Here is a 19,791-nt window from a genome sequence, read left to right as displayed (position 1 = left end):
TCTCCTTCAGTACCTTGAATGTTTTGATTATGTCCCCTCTCAATCTTTCGCTGTACGGCAGCTCCTCCAACCCCTTAACCATCTTAGTCGCTCTTCTCTGGACCCTTTCGAGTAGTACAGTGTCCTTCTTCATGTTCGGCGACCAGTGCTGTATGCAGTACTCCAGGTGAGGGTGCAACATGGCCCGGTACAGCGGCATGATAACCTTCTCTGAACTGTTCGTGATCCCCTTCTTTATCATTCCTAGCATTTTGTTTGCCCTTTTTGCTGCCGCCGCACATTGCGTGGATGGCTTCATCGACTTGTCGATCAGAACTCCCAAGTCCCTTTCCTGGGAGGTCTCTCCAAGTACTGCCCCGGACATCCTGTATTCTTGCATGAGATTTTTGTTACCGACATGCATCACTTTACACTTATTCACGTTGAACCTCATCTGCCATGTCGATGCCCATTCCTCGAGCCTGATGATGTCACGTTGCAGATCTTCGCAATCCCCCTGCGTCTTCACTACTCTGAATAACTTTGTATCGTCCACAAATTTAATCACCTCGCTGGTCGTACCTATGTCTAGATCATTTATAAAGTGTTAAAAAGCAGGGGGCCAAGCACCGAGCCCTGTGGCACCCCACTGGTGATGCTCTTCCAGTCCGAGTATTGTCCATTTACCCCCATTCTCTGTTTCCTATGCTCCCGCCAGTTTTTAATCCACGTGAGTATTTCACCCTCGATTCCATGGCTCAATTTTCCGAAGTAGTCGTTCATGCGGAACCTTGTCGAACGCATTCCAAATCATTAGGTCACTGATGCAGTTGTCTGCTTCTGTTTGAATAGAAGTTAACCACAGATTTCAAGCACATCAGAGTTCCAGCTCAAGCATGGCTAATAATGTTTAAACAATGGAAAAGATAAAATTAAATTCTCATTTTTTTAGTAAGAACAACAGATTACCCTTATATGGAAACAAGACCCCTCAGCAGTAATATTGCAAGACTACCTTTAAAGATTAAGGATTGCTGTTGCCGATTTAGATGGAAGGTGCCAGAGGGGGCAGAAATGTGTGGGGATTGCTCCTGCCTCTGTGGAATCTGTAAATAAATAACACTAGCTTGTGCTCTGAATTAACAATCATTTATTAATATATCGATATATGAGGACCTACACTACTTAAATATAGACAAGGTATGTTCTAAATTCAGATCTAAAGCCAGTCCTTATATAGGGAATTTGGCATCTTAAACACAGAGAAATCACATGAATACATAAAAATAGATTCATTATCACAGATGCATAGGTTAATTTACTTTTCCATGATACTCTCTCCTTCACCCCTTGACCATCTGGAGGCCTGGAAGGGCATAATTGAAAGGGACGTCTAAGTCCATTTACATCCAACTTGCAAGTCGTCCAAAGTAAAAAACAGCTGAAGACACATTTTTGAAAAATACGTCCAACTTTTTTTTCGTTTTGAAAATCGTCTAATTATACGTCCTGCCGATCTGATCTTCCAAGCTGCTAAATCGTCCATCTTTATACCACATTTTAGTCCAACTTTTTGTCCAAGTCTAAAACGCCTAGAACAAGCCCTGTTGGACGTGGGAGGGGTCTGCAAAGTGATGGACTGCACACTAGAGAGTTGCGCGGGGACAGAAATCCCACCCGTCCCCACCCGTCCCCGCCAAAGTCCCACCTGTCCCCACCCGTCCCCGTGAGGAATCCCACCCGTCCCTACCCGTCCCCGTAAGGAATTCCTCCGTCCCCACCCGTCCCCGCGAGGAATCCCCTCCGTCCCCACCCGTCCCCGCGAGGAATCCCCTCCGTCCCCGCCCGTCCCTATAAACTTCAGAAATAGTTATTTCATTTAATTATGCTACTGAATTAAAGGCTCTGGTAGAAACCCATTTACAAATAAGCAAAAAGACTTTATTAATTTGAAAATATTAATTGGGAAGAATACATACGGGTTTCTGCCAGAGCCTCTAATGTTTATAAATTTTTATCAACACAACTAATATACTACTTTATCCTGAAGCAAAATAAAAAAAAGAAATATTATTCTTTTCCTACCTTTGTTGCCTGATTTATGCTTTCCTCATGTTCTCATTCAATTCCTTCCATCCACTGTCTCTCTTCCTTCTGCATCTTCCATTTGCTCTGTTACTGTGCCTCTCCCTTTCTTCCCCCTTCCAAATTGGTCTGGCACCCATCTTCTTCTCTCCGCTCCCCCCATAGTCTGGCATCTGTATTCTTCCCTGCCAGCGTCTTCTCCCTACTCTCTCTTCCCCATTTCCTTTCAGCGTCCTTCTCCCCCATCTTCCCCATGTCCTGTCAGCGTCCTTCTCCCCCCTCTGTCTTCCACATGTGCTTTCAGTGTCCTTCTCCCCCCTCTGCTTCCCCATGTCCTTTCAGCGTCCTTCTCCCTCTCTGTCTTCCCCATGGCCTTTCAACGTCCTTCTCCATCCCCCCCCGTCTTCCCCATGTCCTTTCAGCGTCCTTCTCCACCCCTTTGTCTTCCCCATGTGCTTTCAGCATCCTTCTCATCCCTCTGTCTTCCACAAGTGCTTTCAGAGTCCTTCCCCCCCGCCCTTCCCATGGCCTTTCAGCGTCCTTCTCCACCCCTTTGTATTTCCCATGTCCTTTCAGCGTCCTTCTCCCTCTCTGTCTTCTCCATGGCCTTTCAACGTCCTTCTCCACCCCCCCTGTCTTCCCCATGTCCTTTCAGCGTCCTTCTCCACCCCTTTGTCTTCCCCATGTGCTTTCAGCATCCTTCTCATCCCTCTGTCTTCCACAAGTGCTTTCAGAGTCCTTCCCCCCCCCCCCCCGCCCTTCCCTTCCCTTCCCATGGCCTTTCAGCGTCTTTCTCCACCCCTTTGTATTCCCCATGGCCTTTCAGCGTCTTTCTCCCCACTCCTTCTCTACCGCCCCGGGTGCAGCACAGCCGGCCAGGTCCCCTTACTTTTGTGGCACTTCCCCGACCGACTGACAACAGCCCCGGTCCGACAAACCTCCCTGCTCTTAACTGCGAATCTAAATTACCTTATTACAGCTGCTGTAAGAAGATAATTTAGATTCGCGGCTACAGGGCAGGGAGGATTGTCGGACCGGGGCTGTTGTCGGTCGGTCGGGGAAGTGCCACAAAAGTAAGGGGACCTGGCCGGCTGTGCTGCAACCGGGGCGGGGTGTGGCGGGGCGAACCGCCCCCTCCCTTGGTAGCCACTTGAACCGCGAGGCTACTCTCCTCCTTACCTGCACTGCCTGCAGCACAGAGCCAAACGGAAGTCTTCCCGACGTCAGCGCTGACGTCGGGAAGACTTCCGTTCGGCTCTGTGCTGCAAGCAGAGAAGGTAGGGAGAAGAGCTGCGCGACTGAGTACATCCAGCCCCGCAGGAACCCCGCGACCCTCGGAGGCGTCCCCACGGGATCCCCGGGACCCTAGGGGCGTCCCCACGGGATCCCCGCGACCCTAGGGGCGTCCCCACGGGATCCCCGTGACCCGAAGGGGGAACCCGCGGGATGCCCGCGGGTCCCGCGGGATTCCCGTCGTCCCCGTTCCCGTGCAGCTCTCTACTGCACACCCAGACATACCACCTAAATAGTGGGGTACCTTACAGGGCACTGCTGTGAACTTCACAAAAAGGGTGCCATGTCTTCTCCTCCCTACAGCTCCCTTATAGGTTACGGTGAGCCCCACAAACCACCTCTAGAATCCCCTAGACCCACTTATCTATCACCCCAATAGCCCTTATGGCTCCAGGAGCCACTTATATGCCAGTACAAAAGGGTTTTGGAGGTGTATAGGGGAGTGCACATGTTTAAATATCAATGCAGTGATTACAGGGGCTTATGGACATGGATCCTCCTCTCTTTGGGTCCCTAACCCACCCCCAAGACGACTTAAGCTGCCTCTGTGCTGGAAGACAAGGCTTTCCTATGCCAGGCGTCCAGGTGATGATGGTCTGGAGATGGAATTTTAAAGATGTGATTAATAATTTTATGGGGGTGGGGGGGGTCGGTGATCACTAGGGTAGTGTGTGGGGGTCTGTTTTATGTGTTTGCAGTGCTTATCTGGTGAGTTTAGGTGGGTTTTTGTGACTTAGACCATGTTTTACATGGTCTAAGTCACAACGTCCAAGTTCCATCGATCGTGGGCTGTATAACTTTCGGTTATACACGCTGTACGACTAAATCTATGCCGGCCCACGTCCCGCCCAACTCCCACCCTCGACACTCCTCCCAAAACACCCCGTTTAGCTTTGGTCGTTCAGCATCACTATGAAGGCCTAGGTCGTTTAGAAATACGTCCAAAACCCATTTTTTGTATCGGCACTTGGACGTTTTTGAGAAATGTTCGTCCAAGTGCCGACTTAGGCCGGTTTTTGGATGTATTTCTCTTTTGATTATGAGCCCCCTAGTGTTTATTAGGGTTATACAAGTGAATTATTATGTTTTTCCAGAAGAGCAGTGAAAAGCAGATTCAGCAGAGGTCATTCATAGTGCATGTAGTTAATGATCTTACTAGATCCAGAAGAATCCTAGCTTAATACTAGAGATATATTTTTTCCACACCTCGGTACCACTGGATCATTAGTCTTGTCCTGGCAGGTGTGGTGGTGGTTGTTGTGGTGGTGGTGGGAGGAGAATGGGTATGGCTCACGGGGTAGGGATCTTGATTTAGGAGGCTGGGATGAATACTGGACACTAAGATGGGGCCCAGGAGTATCGGGCTGCAGCTTTGAGGCCTGTTTCTCTCAGGAAGGTAAAATAACCCCACCTTTTTGCTGGAGCAATTTTTCCAGCTATACTGTGGCTTGCTGTATGGCATTTGCATAGTAATGAGATGTTTTAATAATAATAATAACTTTATTTTTTTATACCGCAATACCACAAACAGTTCAGAGCGGTTTCCAAAGTAAGAGACTGTACATATACAGCGAAGATACAATGTAAGGGAATGTATTATGCAGCTGAGAGCAATTTACAATGCAGGGGACTGTACATATTCAGCATAGGTGTTAATACAGCGGAAAACAAAGCAGATTTACAAAGCAGGAGACTGTACATATACAGCAGAGATATTTATACAGTGAAAATACGGTGCGAGAGACTTAAAGAGTAAGATACAGTGCAAGAGACTGGATAATGCGGTTGTAGCGGTTTACTATGCAAAGATAGTTACCTATATAGCGAGGATAAAGAGTAGTAAATGACAAGTATCAATTACGGGAGGGTGCCGAGAGGGGAGGGGTAAGTAAGAAGGATGAAAGTATTGGATTGAGGGGGAGGAAAGGAGAGATCGGGGGGGGAGGAGAGGTGGTAGAGTTTGGTTATTTGGAGGGGAGGGTTCAAGAAATTTATCATAGAGGTAAGATTTGAGAGATTTCCTGAAGAATGAGTAAGATGGGGCAAATGAGATGAGGGTGGTCAGGCAATCTGTCCATCTGCCAGCTTGGAATGAGAGAGTTCTATTAAGGAATCTTTTGTAGGTGCATCCCTTTGGGGATGGGTAGGTAAATAGGCATTGCGTGTGCGAGTGGTGCCTGGGAACGCAAAGTGGTGAGAGAGATATATCGGGGACAAGCCAGTTAGGGTTTTGAAGCAGAGGCAGGCGAATTTGAAGATGATTCTCGCTTCTAGTGGCAACCAATGAAGTTTTCTGTAGTAAGGGCTGATATGGTCTGACTTTTTGAGGCCATAGATTAGGCGGACGACATTTGTATACTTTGGATCTCATTACTATTTACCCTGCAGTGATTTCACTTACACTAACGGTTGTTATTGTCCATGCATCTTGATAATTTCATTCCTAAGCTTGATGGTCCCCAAACATTGGTGGTCTAAAAACCCAGAATGCAGGTAATAGTGTAGCTATGGGTGGGTGGGGGTGGGCACAGCCTACGCATTCTTGGCTCAGGCCCACCCAAAGCAATTCATCAGTGGTTGTCTTGCTTCCTCTATCTTTCTCTTCTACATCTGGATCCGGCATCTGCCTCTGCCTGCCCACAGCCCAGCAACTCCTTGAAAAGAGGAGACTGCGAGGGGACATGATCGAAACATTCAAAATACTGAAGGGATTAGACTTAGTAGAGAAAGACAGACTGTTCACCCTCTCCAAGGTAGGGAGAACGAGAGGATACTCTCTAAAGTTGAAAGGGGATAGATTCCGTACAAACGTAAGGAAATTCTTCTTCACCCAGAGAGTGGTAGAAAACTGGAACGCTCTTCCGGAGTCTGTTATAGGGGCTCCAGGGTTTCAAGACAAAGTTGGACAAGTTCATGCTAAACTGGTGAGACTGGACTCATTTGGAGCACTGGTCTTGACCTTGGGGCCGCTGCGTGAGTGGACTGCTGGGCATGATGGACCATTTGTCTGACCCAGCAGTGGCAATTCTTATGTTCTTAACTCCCCTCTCTCTCTCTAAACCTCCCCCTTCACGGTGTTCTTCATCACCTTCACAGGTGGAGGTAGCAACACACATCCACTGACTGTGCCAGCCTTGCAGGCTTTCCTCTGCTTGTCCCACCCTCACTAATGTCACTTCCTGTTTTCTCTCTGGCAGGACATGGCAGATGGAACTCTGCAGGTCTGAAACAAGCAGCAGATACGCGTCACTGCTGCCACCTGTGAAAAAGCTGAAGAACACCAGGGGTTGGGGAGGGTGGGGGGGAGTTGTTGGGCCTGGCTGGCTGGCAATTGCCAAATTCAAAGGCAGAGAGAACAAAAATGGAAGACCCACCTGACTTAACTGTGGGACCACACAAAATAACAGGTCTGGCTACGCTACTGCATGAGGGATACATGAGGAAAGAAAAAAAACAAAACAAAACACATTTATGTAAAAAACAATCACCCATCCACATTTCCAAATACCATCACATCCAATAGAGTCTAGGTATGCCTTCCAACCCACTTTCCCACTAACATGGAAAAACCTCAAATGGGAAAGCTAAATAAAATATTATCTTGCAACTTAATGACACATTTACATGGAGCAAAAAGTTCTTTCTGTGAAGATGGGAACTGCTTTCTTTGTCTTTGGGATTGTTTTGACACATTCTGAAAACCTCACAAATGCCTTTTCAAGATGCACTTGCTTTTTATGTAAATACTAGTGTTTAAGCCCGTTACATTAACGGGTGCTAGAATATATGGCTGTCTGTCTTTCTTTCTTTATGTCTCTCTCCCTGCTCCTGTTTCTTTCTTCCTTTCTTTCTGTCTTTCTCCCTCCTGCAATTTTTTTCTCTCTCTCCCTGGCACCCTTTGCCTGTCTGTCTTTATTTCTGTGTCTCTCTAGTAGCAGCATTTCCCCCCACCCACCCCCCATTCCCTTCTCTCCCCCCCCCCCACTTTCCTTTGCAGAAGCAGCAGCGGTATTTCTCTTTCCCTCCAGGTCCTTGCTGAAGCAGTAGCAGCATTTTCCCCCACCCCCCATTCCCTTCTCTCCCCTACCACCACTTTCCTTTGCAGAAGCAGCAGTGGTTTTCCCTTCCCCTCCAGGTCCCTGCTGAGTAGTAGAAACATTTTCCCCCACCCCCCATTCCCTTCTTACCTTGAGCTGCCCTGCTCCGTTCGGCCCCTCCCCCTTCCCTTCCCGTGTGCTGGCCTGCTGCGGCTGAAGGTTTTTTTCGGCGACTCCTCCTGTTAAAACTCCCCCCCCTCCCGCAACCGCTCCTGTTCAAAGCGGCCTACTGAGGTTCGCGGCCGCTGTAACGAACCTCGCAGGCCGCTCTCCAACTCGGTAGCATGTTCCCTCTGACGCGATTGCGTCAGAGGGAACGTGCTACCATGTGGAGAGCAGCCTGCGAGGTTCGTTACAGCGGCCGCGAACCTCAGCAGGCCGCTTTGAACAGGAGCGGTAGCGGCTGTTGCAGGAGGATTGGGGGGGGGGAATTCGTGAGCGGCGGCAGGACCATGAGGCGGGATTGAGTTTTTTCGGCTTCCCCTATCTGGGGAAACCGCCGTGCCGAACTGAGCTGCGCGTGGGGCCGTAGTAAGCGCGGGGCATGCTGCAGTCTTGGCGGCCACGGACATACGGATCACGGAAGCACGCCGATAAGATTGCGCATGCGCCGCCTACGGTTTTATTATATAGACTAGTCTTTAAGCCCATTACATTAACGGGTGCTAGAATAGATGTGTCTGTCTGTCTGTCTTTCTTTGTCTCTCTCTCTCATTGGCCGCTGTCTTTCTTTCTGTCTCTCTCTGTCTCTCTCTCTCTCTGGCTGCTGTCTGTCTGTCTTTCTTTCTTTCTTTCTGTGTCTCTCCTTGACCACTGTCTGTGTGTCTTTCTGTCTCTCTCTCTCTCTCCTTGGCCGCTGCCTGCCTGTCTTTCTGTCTCTCCCTCTCTCCTTGGCCGCTGTCTTTCTGTGTGTTTCCCTCTGTCGCTCTCTGTGTGTATCTGTCTTTCTGTCTCTTTCTCTCTTTCTCCTTGGCTTCTGTCTGCCTGTCTTTCTGTCTCTCTCTCTCTCCTTGGCCGCTGTCTGTCTTTCTGTGTGTCTGTCTGTCTTTCTGTCTCTCTTTCTCTCTCTCCTTGGTCACTGTCTGTCTGTCTCTCTCTTTGGCCGCTGTCTGTGTGTCTGTCTGTCTTTCTGTTTCTTTCTCTCTTTCTCGTTGGCAGCTGTGTGAGTGTCTGTCTTCCTGACTCTTTATTTCTCTCTCTCTCTTTCCTTGGCCGCTCTCTGTGTATGTTTCTGTCTCTTTCTCCTTGGCCGCTGTTTATGTGCCTTTCTGTCTCTTCTCTCTCTCATTGGCTGCTGTGTGTCTGTCTTTCTGTCTCTTTCTCTCTCTCCTTGGCCGCTGTCTATGTATGTTTCTGCCTCTTTCTTGCTCTTTCTCCTTGGCCACTGTTTATGTGCCTTTCTGTCTCTTTCTCTCATTGGCCACCGTCTGTCTCTCTATCTCCTTGGCCACTGTCTGTGTGTGTGTCTGTCTTTCTATCTCTTTCTCTCCTTGGCTGCTGTCTGTATATGTTTGTGTCTGTTTCTCTCTCTTTTTCCTTGGCCACTGTTTATGTACCTTTCTATCTCTTTCTCTCTCTCTCATTGGCCGCTGTGTGTCTGTCTGTCTTTCTGTCTCTTTCTCTCTCGTTGGTCGCTGTCTGTCTTTCTATCTCCTTGGCCGCTGTCTGTGTGTCTGTCTATCTTTCTATCTCTTTCTCTCCTTGGCTGCTGTCTGTGTATGTTTCTGTCTTTTTCTCTCTCTCTTTCTTGGCCGCTATTTATGTGCCTTTCTGTCTCTTTCTCTCTCTCTCTCTGTCCTTGGCCGCTGCTTGTGTGTCTTTCTGTCTCTCTCTCTCTTTGGCCGCTGTCTGTCTTTCTATCTCTTTCTCTCTCTCTCTCTTTGGTCACTGTCTTGTCTGTCTCTTTCCTTCCCTCCCTCCCGTTCCCTGCCTGCGCCCCGCTCCCCTTCCTTTGACCGCCTCCCCAGTCCATCCCACCCCCTCTTCGGCAGTGCCACCAGCCTCCAACAAATCCTCATCCTCGACCTGGAAATTCACCCAGAGGGGAGAGGAGAAGGCTGTGCGACCACGGAGCGGCAGTAGTTGTGGCCTTCCCTCCCCTAGCTCCGTAGCTCGGTCGCCGCCGCTGCCTCCTTCTCTCCCCGATGTCGGCTCCCAATGTGCGCAAGCGCTGCACACGCCCCACACTCTGCAACATTTCTCTGCCAACCACAGAGCAACGGACGCATGGAGCCACAAAAATCGAAGTGCACATGTGCGCTAAGGGCATTATTATCTTAGATACTCAGCTCAGTTTTATGAGATCCCTTTTCTGTGTATAAAATGGGCTTTACCCTCAGAAAAAGCTTTACAAAATGACCCCTTTCATCGGCTCTATGCCTTATATAAAAAGAACAGAGGTGAAATAAACTTACTAGTTGCTTTTCAATCAGGGCACTTTTAGTATTTTTAATCTGGGCCTTCATATGTTCATCTTCATACACCAGAACATAGTCGATTCTTCTTTTACCATCATTAAAAAATAAAAAGTCTGACTTTGCATCAAACTCCACCTGTGGGGAAGGAAAACAGTTTCTTTCATGCCAGCTTATGCATTTTTTAGCCTTTAATCAGACCACTCCTCTCCTACAATGTGTTCTGCCTCAGGTTCCCTTGTGGCTCAGGGCAGTTCTGGCCAATGTTCCTGCTAAAGACTGAGCTTATAGTTTATTGACTTATATCCCATTTATGCAAAGCGGGTTGCAACTGATCCATACACAATTAAGAACAACTTTACATACAGTACAAACAGATCAGACATACCAAATCTATCAGCGACCAGTGCTTACAATTATAATAAAAACTCATGTGAGTTCATGCGGGCAAAATTTTTTTTCGCGAGCAAAGGAATGAGTTGATGTGAGCAAAAACTTTCTGTTATATTACCCTGATGGTATTACACACACTGTACATTACAAATTAAGAATTACAAATATAAATTAAAAAATGGAAATTAAGATGATATTGTAGTGAAAGAACTTAAAACATTTTTCAGTTAGCTCTTAGAAGCCAACCCCGCCTTCCCCAGGTCAAGAAAGTAAGTGCCCCTTTTACGAAGCCACGCTAGCGGTTTAACGCGCATAATAGTGCGCATTATACTGCTGGACACGCTAGCCGCTACCGCCTCCTCTTGAGCAGGGGGTAGTTTTGGGTCAGTGCGGAGGTTAGCGCGCGATGAAACGTCGCGCGTGTTAACCCTGCTAGTGCGGCTTAGTAAAAGAAGCCCTAAGCTGTCCTGACCTGAGAAAGGAGGTTATGGTCTCTGACAGCTGGTCAAAAATGTATTAAAATTAGTTCAACGAAAAGATATCATTTTAATTCTATTTTCTATTTATATACATTAACCTTTATAAACACAGGTACCACATTACTTTATCCTGAATTAAAATTAAATTATTTTTTCTACCTTTATGTTCGGGCCATTCACTTCTCTGGTTTCTGCTTTTCTTCTTCTTAAGTCTCTTTCCAGGATTTTTCTCTCCTTCTTTTCCTTCCGGCTTTCTTCAATTTATTTGTCTACCTCTATATGTGGATTTAACTCATTCTTACCATCTAGTCTTCAAGTACCCTCTTTTTTATATATTACCATCATTATCTCCCTCCTGTCTCTCCCCTCCAAATATCTGCTCATTTTTCTCCGCTCTTCCATCATCTGCCCCCTTCTATACAGCATCTGCCTCCTCTCCCCCTTTCCATCCAGCATCTCCACTATCTCTCTCCTCCTCCATTAGTATCTTCCCCTGTCTTTTCCCCCTTTCATGTAGTCATCTGCCCTTCTATACAGCATCTGCCTCCTCTCCCCCTTTCCATCCAGCATCTCCACAATCTCTCTCCTCCTCCATTAGTATCTTCCTCTGTCTTTTCCCCCTTTCATGTAGTCTGCTCCCTCTCTCCCCTTTCAGTTCTTCCTTTCATCTCCCTCCTGTCTCTCCCCTCTTCCATCCAAGCTTCAGTCTCCCTCCTTCTTATTCCTCCTCCCCTTTCCTTCCAGCATCTATCCTCTCTCCCCTTCCATCAATATTTCTATCCTCTTTGTATCTCTCCCCTTCCATACAACATCTGTCATCTTTCTCCCTCTCACCTTTCATCCAGCATCTCCCTTTTCACTTGCCATCCTGCAAAGCCATTCCATCATCTCCCTCTTCTTTGTACCCCACCCCAACATCTGTCCTCTCTTCCCTGTTCTATCTAGAATATGCCTTCCCACTTCTATACAACATCTATCCCCCTCTCTCCCACATCCCAAACCATTTCCATTAGCTTATGCCCTCCTCTTTCTCCTCACACCTCACTTCCATCAGTCTACTCCCTCTCTCTCCCACACCTTTTCCAGCAGTCTGCCTCCCTCCCTCTCTCCCACCCAACCAACCACATCCACCAGTGCCTGTTCCCTTTCTCCCACCCACCCACATTCACCAAAATCTGCTTCCTCTCTTCCCCCACCCCACATCCACCAGCATTTGCCCCCTAGCATCCCCACTACTGCTTTCCTGAAGCAGAAGTGGCAAACTGAAACACATCGGCTCTAGGTCCTTACCATACATATGTGCAGCTGCTGGCTTTGCTCTAGAACAGTGGTCTCAAACTCGCGGCCTGGGGGCCACATGCGGCCTTCCAGGTACTATTTTGAGGCCCTTGGTATGTTTATCATAATCACAGAAATAAAATAAAACAGTTTCTTGATCATTTGTTGCTTTAGCTATAAATTACAATATTATTATTAAGACTTAGCCAAAAGGAAAGATTTATAAACTATAAAGAGTTTTACTTCATGCAAAATTGTCATTTCTCTAATAAGACATTAACGGTTTTTTTCTGTGGCCCTCCAAGTACCTACAAATCCAAAATGTGGCCCTGCAAAGGGTTTGAGTTTGAGACCACTGATCTAGAAGAAGAAGTGAAATCAGAGAGGCAGGCTGGCAGCCATGGGTATATATGGGAAGATCCCACAGCTGGTTTGTTTCAGTTTGCCACTGCTGCTTCAGGAAAGCAGCAGCAGTTGTGGCCCAAGATGAAAGAGTGATACCAGATAGGTGCTGGTCCAGACTCCACTGGCTGCGGTCTCCTGCTAAAAGGTATGCAGTCACGCAGCTTAGAGGGACCATTGGTTCCAGTTCTAAGCATTGCTGCACTAAAGTCAACTCTCCCCACTCCTTCCCTCTGGCATCGAGTAGCACATGAGAGTGTCCCACTGCACTGTGTAATGTTACAGCTATAAGTGATGATGGCCACTGCATTACAGACAAGTTTTACCAAAATATGTAGAAGCAGAACTCATAGAAAAACCTAAGAGCAACACTAGTGCCACCAACCCATGCAACTTGAAAATTTTAAATTATTCTGTTATCCAGAATAACACATAGTAAAAGTAGTCCTAAAATAGGCTATTTCACATCATCATTTTATAGTTTTTATTTTTATTTTCTTATTTGCATTTCTGAAAAATATATCTTCCCATAATCAGCAAGGAAAAAGTATGTAACTCTATATTATTTCATACAAATACTCTAGGAAATAACCAAAAAAATACAAGCCCACATCAAGAATGAAGGAAGATTCAGGGTCAGCTGGGGTGGCCCCACAGTCTGGGCAACACCAAGCTAACTCCAGTGATGAAGAGCCCTCCTTCTTCTGCCACCCTCCCACTGCCTGTGAGGAAGTGCAGATTCTATACATGGCCCAGCACTGATGTTAACACAGAGTCTTCGAGTCTATCCTCTCATGAGGCCCTGTTGGTACCGCCCCTCTGACACAAATGTGTCAAAGTGGGTGAAGCTGACAGAGCCTTCCCGAGCGCATGAACGTTAAGGCTCTTTGTTGAAGTTAGCGCCGGTGTCAGGTCCTGTGTGGAATCCAGATTTTGGGTCAGGCAGTGGTAGGGTGGCTGGGGTAGAAGAGTGGGAGTCATGTTGGACTGAGGGATGTGGGGAAATGAGAAGAGTTGGTAAGGCTGGCTGGTTGGCTGGGTGTGGAGAAATGCTGGACATGGATGAAGGAGAAGGGGAGAAAGGATATGCTTCTTATGGAAGGGAGAGGAAGGGAAGAAAGAGGAGGAAATGCAGCAGTGGAGCAGGAGCCTGAGCAGTGGAGCTCATTGAGCCTGCGAGTTGAGAGAAGAGCTAATCTACATAGAGCTGCATGTGCTGCTGGGAGCTGTCCACTCACCCTGAGTGGATTGGGGTGCTGAAAAGAACAGTTCCCAGCAGAGAGCTCAGATGGCAAGGAGCTGGGTGACCCTTGGGAGGAGAAATGCTGGTAAGCCTATTGCTGACTGGAGCTGATAGGGAGCCTAATACAGCAGAATAGAGTAGCCAGGCTGATCAGTCCTGACAAGGTGCAGTGGAGAACAGAAGCTTGGTGGTGGGAGGGTCCACAGGTACCTATATACTGGCAGGAAAGTGCTAAGAAGTAGCTGGGGCCCAGTAGAGCATGGTGTTGAGGGGCTTAGGCTTGATGATCAGAGGTAGGACCAGTGAAGAAAGAATCCAAGTGAGCCTTCAGTGTATGTGTCTGCAATAAGACAACTGAGGGGCTACAAGAACCCTCAGTGTGTGTGCAGGATAAGATGACTGAGCGACAGTCTTCAGGGCATGCATCTGCAAGAAGACAACTGAAGGGCTGGGAGAGCCCTCAGTGCATGTGTGCAGGATTAGACAATGGAGCAACGGAGCAGCTAAGAGTCCTCAGTGCATGTGTCTGTGAGAAGATGGCTGAGGGGCTGGGAGTGCCAGGATAAGATGACCGAGTGACAGAGAAGATAGGGAAGTAAAAGAACCCTGGGAGCATTGGCCAAAGAACTGAGGAGCAGAGGGACCAGCTGGGATAGTGGCAACCAGCAGAGGAACTGGTAAATGGCATGGACACTGCCAAAGACCTGGAGGGCCAATGCAGGGTCGGAGGAGGAACTTTGGAGAGGATCTGGAGAGATGGAATCCTTGGGGACTCAAAAAATGATCAGGAGGAGCTGGGAAGATCTGTCAGGATTTTAATGGAATGTGTGATATGTATGTAACCTTGTATTTGTGTTTTAACAGAGAACCAAGGTACCCGGGGGTGGATATGTGATGGGTAATACTGCTCGGCCTGGTCACATGATGACAGTCTGCCTGTTTGCTTTTTGGGACTATTTGGAAAGGGCCAAAGTGGTTTTACTGGATAATACTGCTGAAAATCTAGTTATGGACCCAATCAGTGGAACTTACCCAGAGAGGAGCCATTCCGACAACATTGGCATACAAATCTTTTCCAGAGATGGGGAAGCGGTAAAACTAAGACTTGGATTGATTTGTCAAGGTGATAGATTTAGAGGTAATATCAGGGAGTACTTTTTCATGGAAAGGGTGGGTAGATACCTGGAATGCTGTCCTGGTGGAGGAGGTACAGACTAGTCCTTCCTGATTCAGGGAAAAAATTTTGATTCGATTTGATTTGATTCAGCCTATTGAATTGGTTTTTCGATTCGATTTTCCTGCCCAATTGGGTGTTTTTTTTCAACTTCCTGGTGGGTTTATTTTATAGCCTCTTCACCCCCTTTGCCTTCCCTAACCACACTGGCGCTGTGGTATTAACAAAACAAACAAAAAAGACTTTTCCTCTCTCTGTTAAATCCTAGCTCACGTTTGCGGTCTAACACCAGCTCTGGCAGGATACACTTTTCAAATCTGACATATTGTAATCACAAAACAGAAAATAAAATTATTTTTTCTACCTTTTGTTGTCTGGTCAATATTCAAATCCTGGTGGTCCCAAGCTCTGGTTGTCTTGCTAGCCAGGGTCTCCTTCTTTCTTCTTTCTCCATGCTAACCATCCATCTGCCATCTCTGTCCTCCCCTTCCATATCCCTTCCCTCCCCAGAGGTCTGGCATCTTTCCTTTTTTCCGTCTCCCTCCACAGATCCACCTTTTCTTAACTACCCTTTCATCCAGCATCTCTCCCTCCTTCCCCATCACCCCAGGGTCCACCATCTCTCCCTTTCTTTTCCCAACTACCCTCCTATCCAGTATCTCTATCCCTCCTCCACACCATCCCTTGTGTCCAACTTCTCTCCCTTTCTGTTCCTTCCCTCCCTAAATCCCATTGTCCATCATCTCTCTCCCTCTCCTCTATTTCCAGACCCATTATTTCTTCCCCCCCAAAGTCCAGGATATGCACGTCACTTTGAATCCCCTTCCCTCCCTCCCTCCATGTACTTCTACCACAGGGCCCCCTTCCCCTGAAAGTCTGTTCCTCCTTGAAGGCCTGCACCTCCCCCTGAAGGATGGCATCCCACCCCTAAAGGCCTGCCTGTTCCACCATCCCTGAATGCCTGCTTCCTCATTGAAGGCTTGTCCCCCCCTTAAAGGCCTGTCCCCCCTTAAAGATCTGCATCCCACCCCTGAAGGCCGGCCTGTCCCCCCCCCTTGAAGGCCTGTCTGCCTGTCCCCCCCTTAAAGGTATGCATCCCACCCCTGAAGGCCTGCCTGTCCCCCCCTTAAAGGCCTGCATCCCCCCGAAGGCCTGCCTGTCCCCCCTTAAAGGCCTGTCCCCACTTAAAGGTATGCATCCCACCCCTGATGGCCTGCCTGTCCCCCCCCTTGAAGGCCTGTCCTCCCTTGAAGGCCTGCATCCCCCCTGAAGGTCTTCCTGCCTGCCCCCCCCTTTGAAGGTCTGTTCTGCCCTGAAGGCCTGTCCCCCCCTTTGAAGGCCTGCATCCCCACTGAAGGTCTGCCTGCCTGCCTGTCCCCCCTGAAGGCCTGCCTGCCTGTCCCCCCTGAAGAACTGCTCACCCCCCCCTCGGGAAGGCCTGCATGTCCCCCCTGGTCTCCCCTGGTGTCCGGCTTCCTCCCTGACCTCCCCGCACCGCTTACCTTAGAGGAACAGCAAGCAGATATGATCGCGATGCTAGCGATCTTTTCACTGCTTCTGAGCTGCTTCCTCTGCTGCGGTCCCGCTCCTCCTCTGACGTCAGAGGCAGGATCGCAGAGGAAACAGCTTAGAAGCAGTGGAAAGATCGCTAGCATCGTGATCTTATCTGTAGGCTGTTCCTCGAAGGTAAGTGGTGCGGAGAGGCCGGGGGGGGGGGGGGGGAAGCCGAATGCCAGGGGAAGGAAACGGATGCCAGGGGGAAGCCGGATAGCAGCCCTTCCTGACTGACCCTCCCCCCTCGCCCTCTAAAGCAGTTGCGGCAGCGGCCGGCCAGCAAGAGCAGCGCTGCCGCTCTTGCTTTAGGGGGTGAGGGGGAGGGTCAGCCAAATCGGGAACTGATATTTTTAAAATTTGAATCGATTCGAATCGATTCACCTGAAGTGAATCGATGAACCGATTTGAATCGTGAATCGGGCAGCATTAGTAAGAACAAAACCAGTGATGAAATTCAAAACCACAATGGATAAACACAGAGGATCCCTAAATAGAAAGAGGATATTATCAAAACAAAATTTAAATAACCTCATAGCTGTTGACATGTTATGATGGACAGGAGTGGTGCAACTCCAGCAATGGGGAAGTGAGGCCAGTATTGGGCAAATGTTTCTAGTCTGTGTCCCATATTTAGTAAGATAGATCAAGATGGGCTTCAAGAACAACTCCAGAAGATGGGAAGTAAGGCCAGTGCGAGGCAGACTTTTATGGCCTATGTCCCCAAAATGGCAAAGACAAATCAGGATCAAATATTTGACCTTGACTACTGTAACTTCCTCTACTGTTGCATAGCTGAGAAAGACCTTAAAAGACAGGCTAATCTTACACAAGACCAAATATGAGAGGGCAACACCTCTACTTAAGGAACTACACTGGCTGACAGTCAGAAGCAGGATCTAATTCAAAATTGCATACTTGGTACACATGGCCATATATAGAGAAACTTAGCTGGCCTCACATCCGCCATCCAAATCACATAATCCTTCCACAACTTGAGGCCAATCCAATGCTGGAAATTACCACCCCTGCGCCCGCAAGGTTTGAAGGAAGGCTCTCTTTGAGACCACCTTCGAGTTCCAGGACCACAGAATCTAGAACAGCCTCCCGAGCAGCCTGCGAGAAATGCCCACATACTTCCAATTCAGGAAAGCGCTGAAAGCACATCTATTCTTCTCACTGCTCTGACATAATCCTATGCAATCACCTGCATGATAGCTATGTCTCTGTAACATTTCTAATATAATTTAAGCCACAATGATTCCTAGTCAACATTTGCAGGATACAAGAATTGATATGGTATGGAATATGGTTTTTTATACCACAATATATATATCACATGCTTAGTACGGTTGCTGTGAAACTTAGTGGGGGAAGGGAGGATATTCTAAAAGTAGAATATTGTTAGTTAATAACATTGTTGGATTGTTGGTTTAATCACAAACTGATAATGAATGTGACTTGGACATACTGGATGGAGTGCACTGATCTTTTTATCTGCCATCATCTATTATGCTATTACTAGTATTTTAGCCCAAAACATTAATGTGTGCTAGAATATATGACTGTGTGTCTTTATTTCTGTCTCTCTCTCCCTCCCGCTGTCTCTCTCCTTGGCCCCCTTTGTCTGTCTGTCTTTCTGTGTCTCTCCCTGCCCCTGTGTCTTTCTTCTTTTCTTTCTATCTGTCTCTCTCCCTGCTTCCTATGCAGCAGCATTTCTCTCCCCCCACTTCCCTATACAGCAGCCACAGCAGGATTCCCTCCCCCTCCATTTCCCTCTCCCCACACCACTTCCCTGTGCAGCAGCAGCGTTTCCCCTACCCCCCCTTCCCTTCCTTTCCTGCGGTCTGGCCAGCTCTCTTAGTCCCTTACTGCCCCCACTTCCCATCCCGTGGTCCTGACTAACCTTCCGATTCCAGCGATTCGGGAAGCAGCGTGTGTAGAGTGCTGCAGACGCTGCTTGAATCGGAAGGTTTCAGGACCCACAGCCCTTGCCGGACCCGAAGCGAGTTCTGGGTTGTTGTTTTTTTTTTTTTTTACGCGGGCCCAGCCGGAGCAGGAGGAGAAGCCTGGGAGGCAGCAATCAAGGTCCGTTCCGGCCCCCGCTGACATCGCCCTGGCCAGTTCACATCCTTGAGACTGCAAGAGCGCTGTGTCCGACAGGCTCCGCGCCGCTGCGCGCATGCGCACTCCTACCTGCGGGTCTCTACAGCTCACAGAAAACAGGAGCACGCAGGTGGGAGTGTGCATGCGCGCTTAGGGCTTTATTATATTAGATGTTATTGTTACGTCCTGCTAAATACTGACACCTGTATTCACCAACTGTTCAGTGCCAGGGGGATACCATTTGTATTCTGAAATTTGCTGTTTGTCCAGCCCTCTTCTCTGTAACATGTTGATATTACGTTTCTCACTAATTGTACTCTGTAATCACTGACTACTCAGTGACATCTTCCCTATTTGTACTCTGTAATTCGCTGATTTTCCAGCTCTCTTCACTGTAAACCGCCTAGAAGTCGCAAGATGTGGCGGTATAGAAAAAAAAAAAAAGTTATTATTATCTTTATCCATTCACAAGTACTAAAGAAATCTATTATGTATGTCACAATAATCACAAACAGTTCCGTGCATACATTTCCAGGATGCACGAAACAGAACAGAAACACATACACTTCTCCCTAAGTATTCGCAGTTTCCCTACCTGCTGTTTTGCTTATTTGTGATTTTTCGGCCGCTGACTCCCCCCCTCCCCCCCAAAAAATGTCATCACTAAAGTTTTTTCCTTTTACTTTTCTGTACAGTACCGATAAAAAAGTTTCATTTACCATTACTGTAATTACTGGTTGGCTGCCCAGAAATCACTGCTTGCATGCCTTCCAGCAACCCAAAGAGACCCGATTAGGCTTAAGAGCAGAAACCAAGTCTCAGATTGTAACCCAGATCTCCCACATGGCAGTGCAGCACTGCCACGGGAACATTCAAACGATGGCAAGCTCTGTATTTATTCAGACTGTTTGATGTGAAAATACATTAATTCACTAGCTGGAAAAAAAAAACATGTGCTGTGTACTTAAACCAGTGATTTTTAATTAGTCAATAAATTAGCAGAAGCCTTCTCACAGTAAATGTATGTTAGAGATTCATCTCATTGTACAATTACTGCTGTGAGAACAGTCCTAGCACTTCCGTAAATCCCCCCATTATTTAGCTCTGTGCTGGACGGTGCAATCAAAGGCAAAACCCACGTCTGAAACGTAAGAGCACTCTTTAGCCTATAGCAAAGAGCCATGGATTTACAGATGATCATATGGATCGAAAGCGATGCACTGAAAATATATTTGACCAGCAGAATATAGAGTAATGTCTGGGGGTTTGTCTTTAGAAAGTGATTTTTTTTTTTCTA

At 47.7% G+C, this 19,791-nt stretch overlaps 1 protein-coding gene across 2 annotated transcripts in view; it reads right to left on the bottom strand.

The window, feature by feature from the left end:
- Positions 1-19,791, bottom strand: part of ANO6 (anoctamin 6) — a 230,726-nt gene that overhangs the window by 147,461 nt on the left and 63,474 nt on the right. For both annotated transcript variants that reach the window (XR_004540720.1, XM_033959705.1), the window contains exon 3: positions 9,869-10,006. Coding sequence is in view for 1 of the 2 variants with exons in the window: in XM_033959705.1 (XP_033815596.1) it covers positions 9,869-10,006 (138 nt within the window). In the remaining variant the exon portion in view is untranslated. The remainder of the gene's footprint in view (positions 1-9,868; positions 10,007-19,791) is intronic.

The sequence above is a fragment of the Geotrypetes seraphini genome, chromosome 9 (assembly GCF_902459505.1).
Source record: "Geotrypetes seraphini chromosome 9, aGeoSer1.1, whole genome shotgun sequence".
Classification (NCBI taxonomy): domain Eukaryota; kingdom Metazoa; phylum Chordata; class Amphibia; order Gymnophiona; family Dermophiidae; genus Geotrypetes; species Geotrypetes seraphini.
Note: the sequence above shows the minus strand (reverse complement) of the source record. Positions and strands in the feature narration are given on the sequence as shown.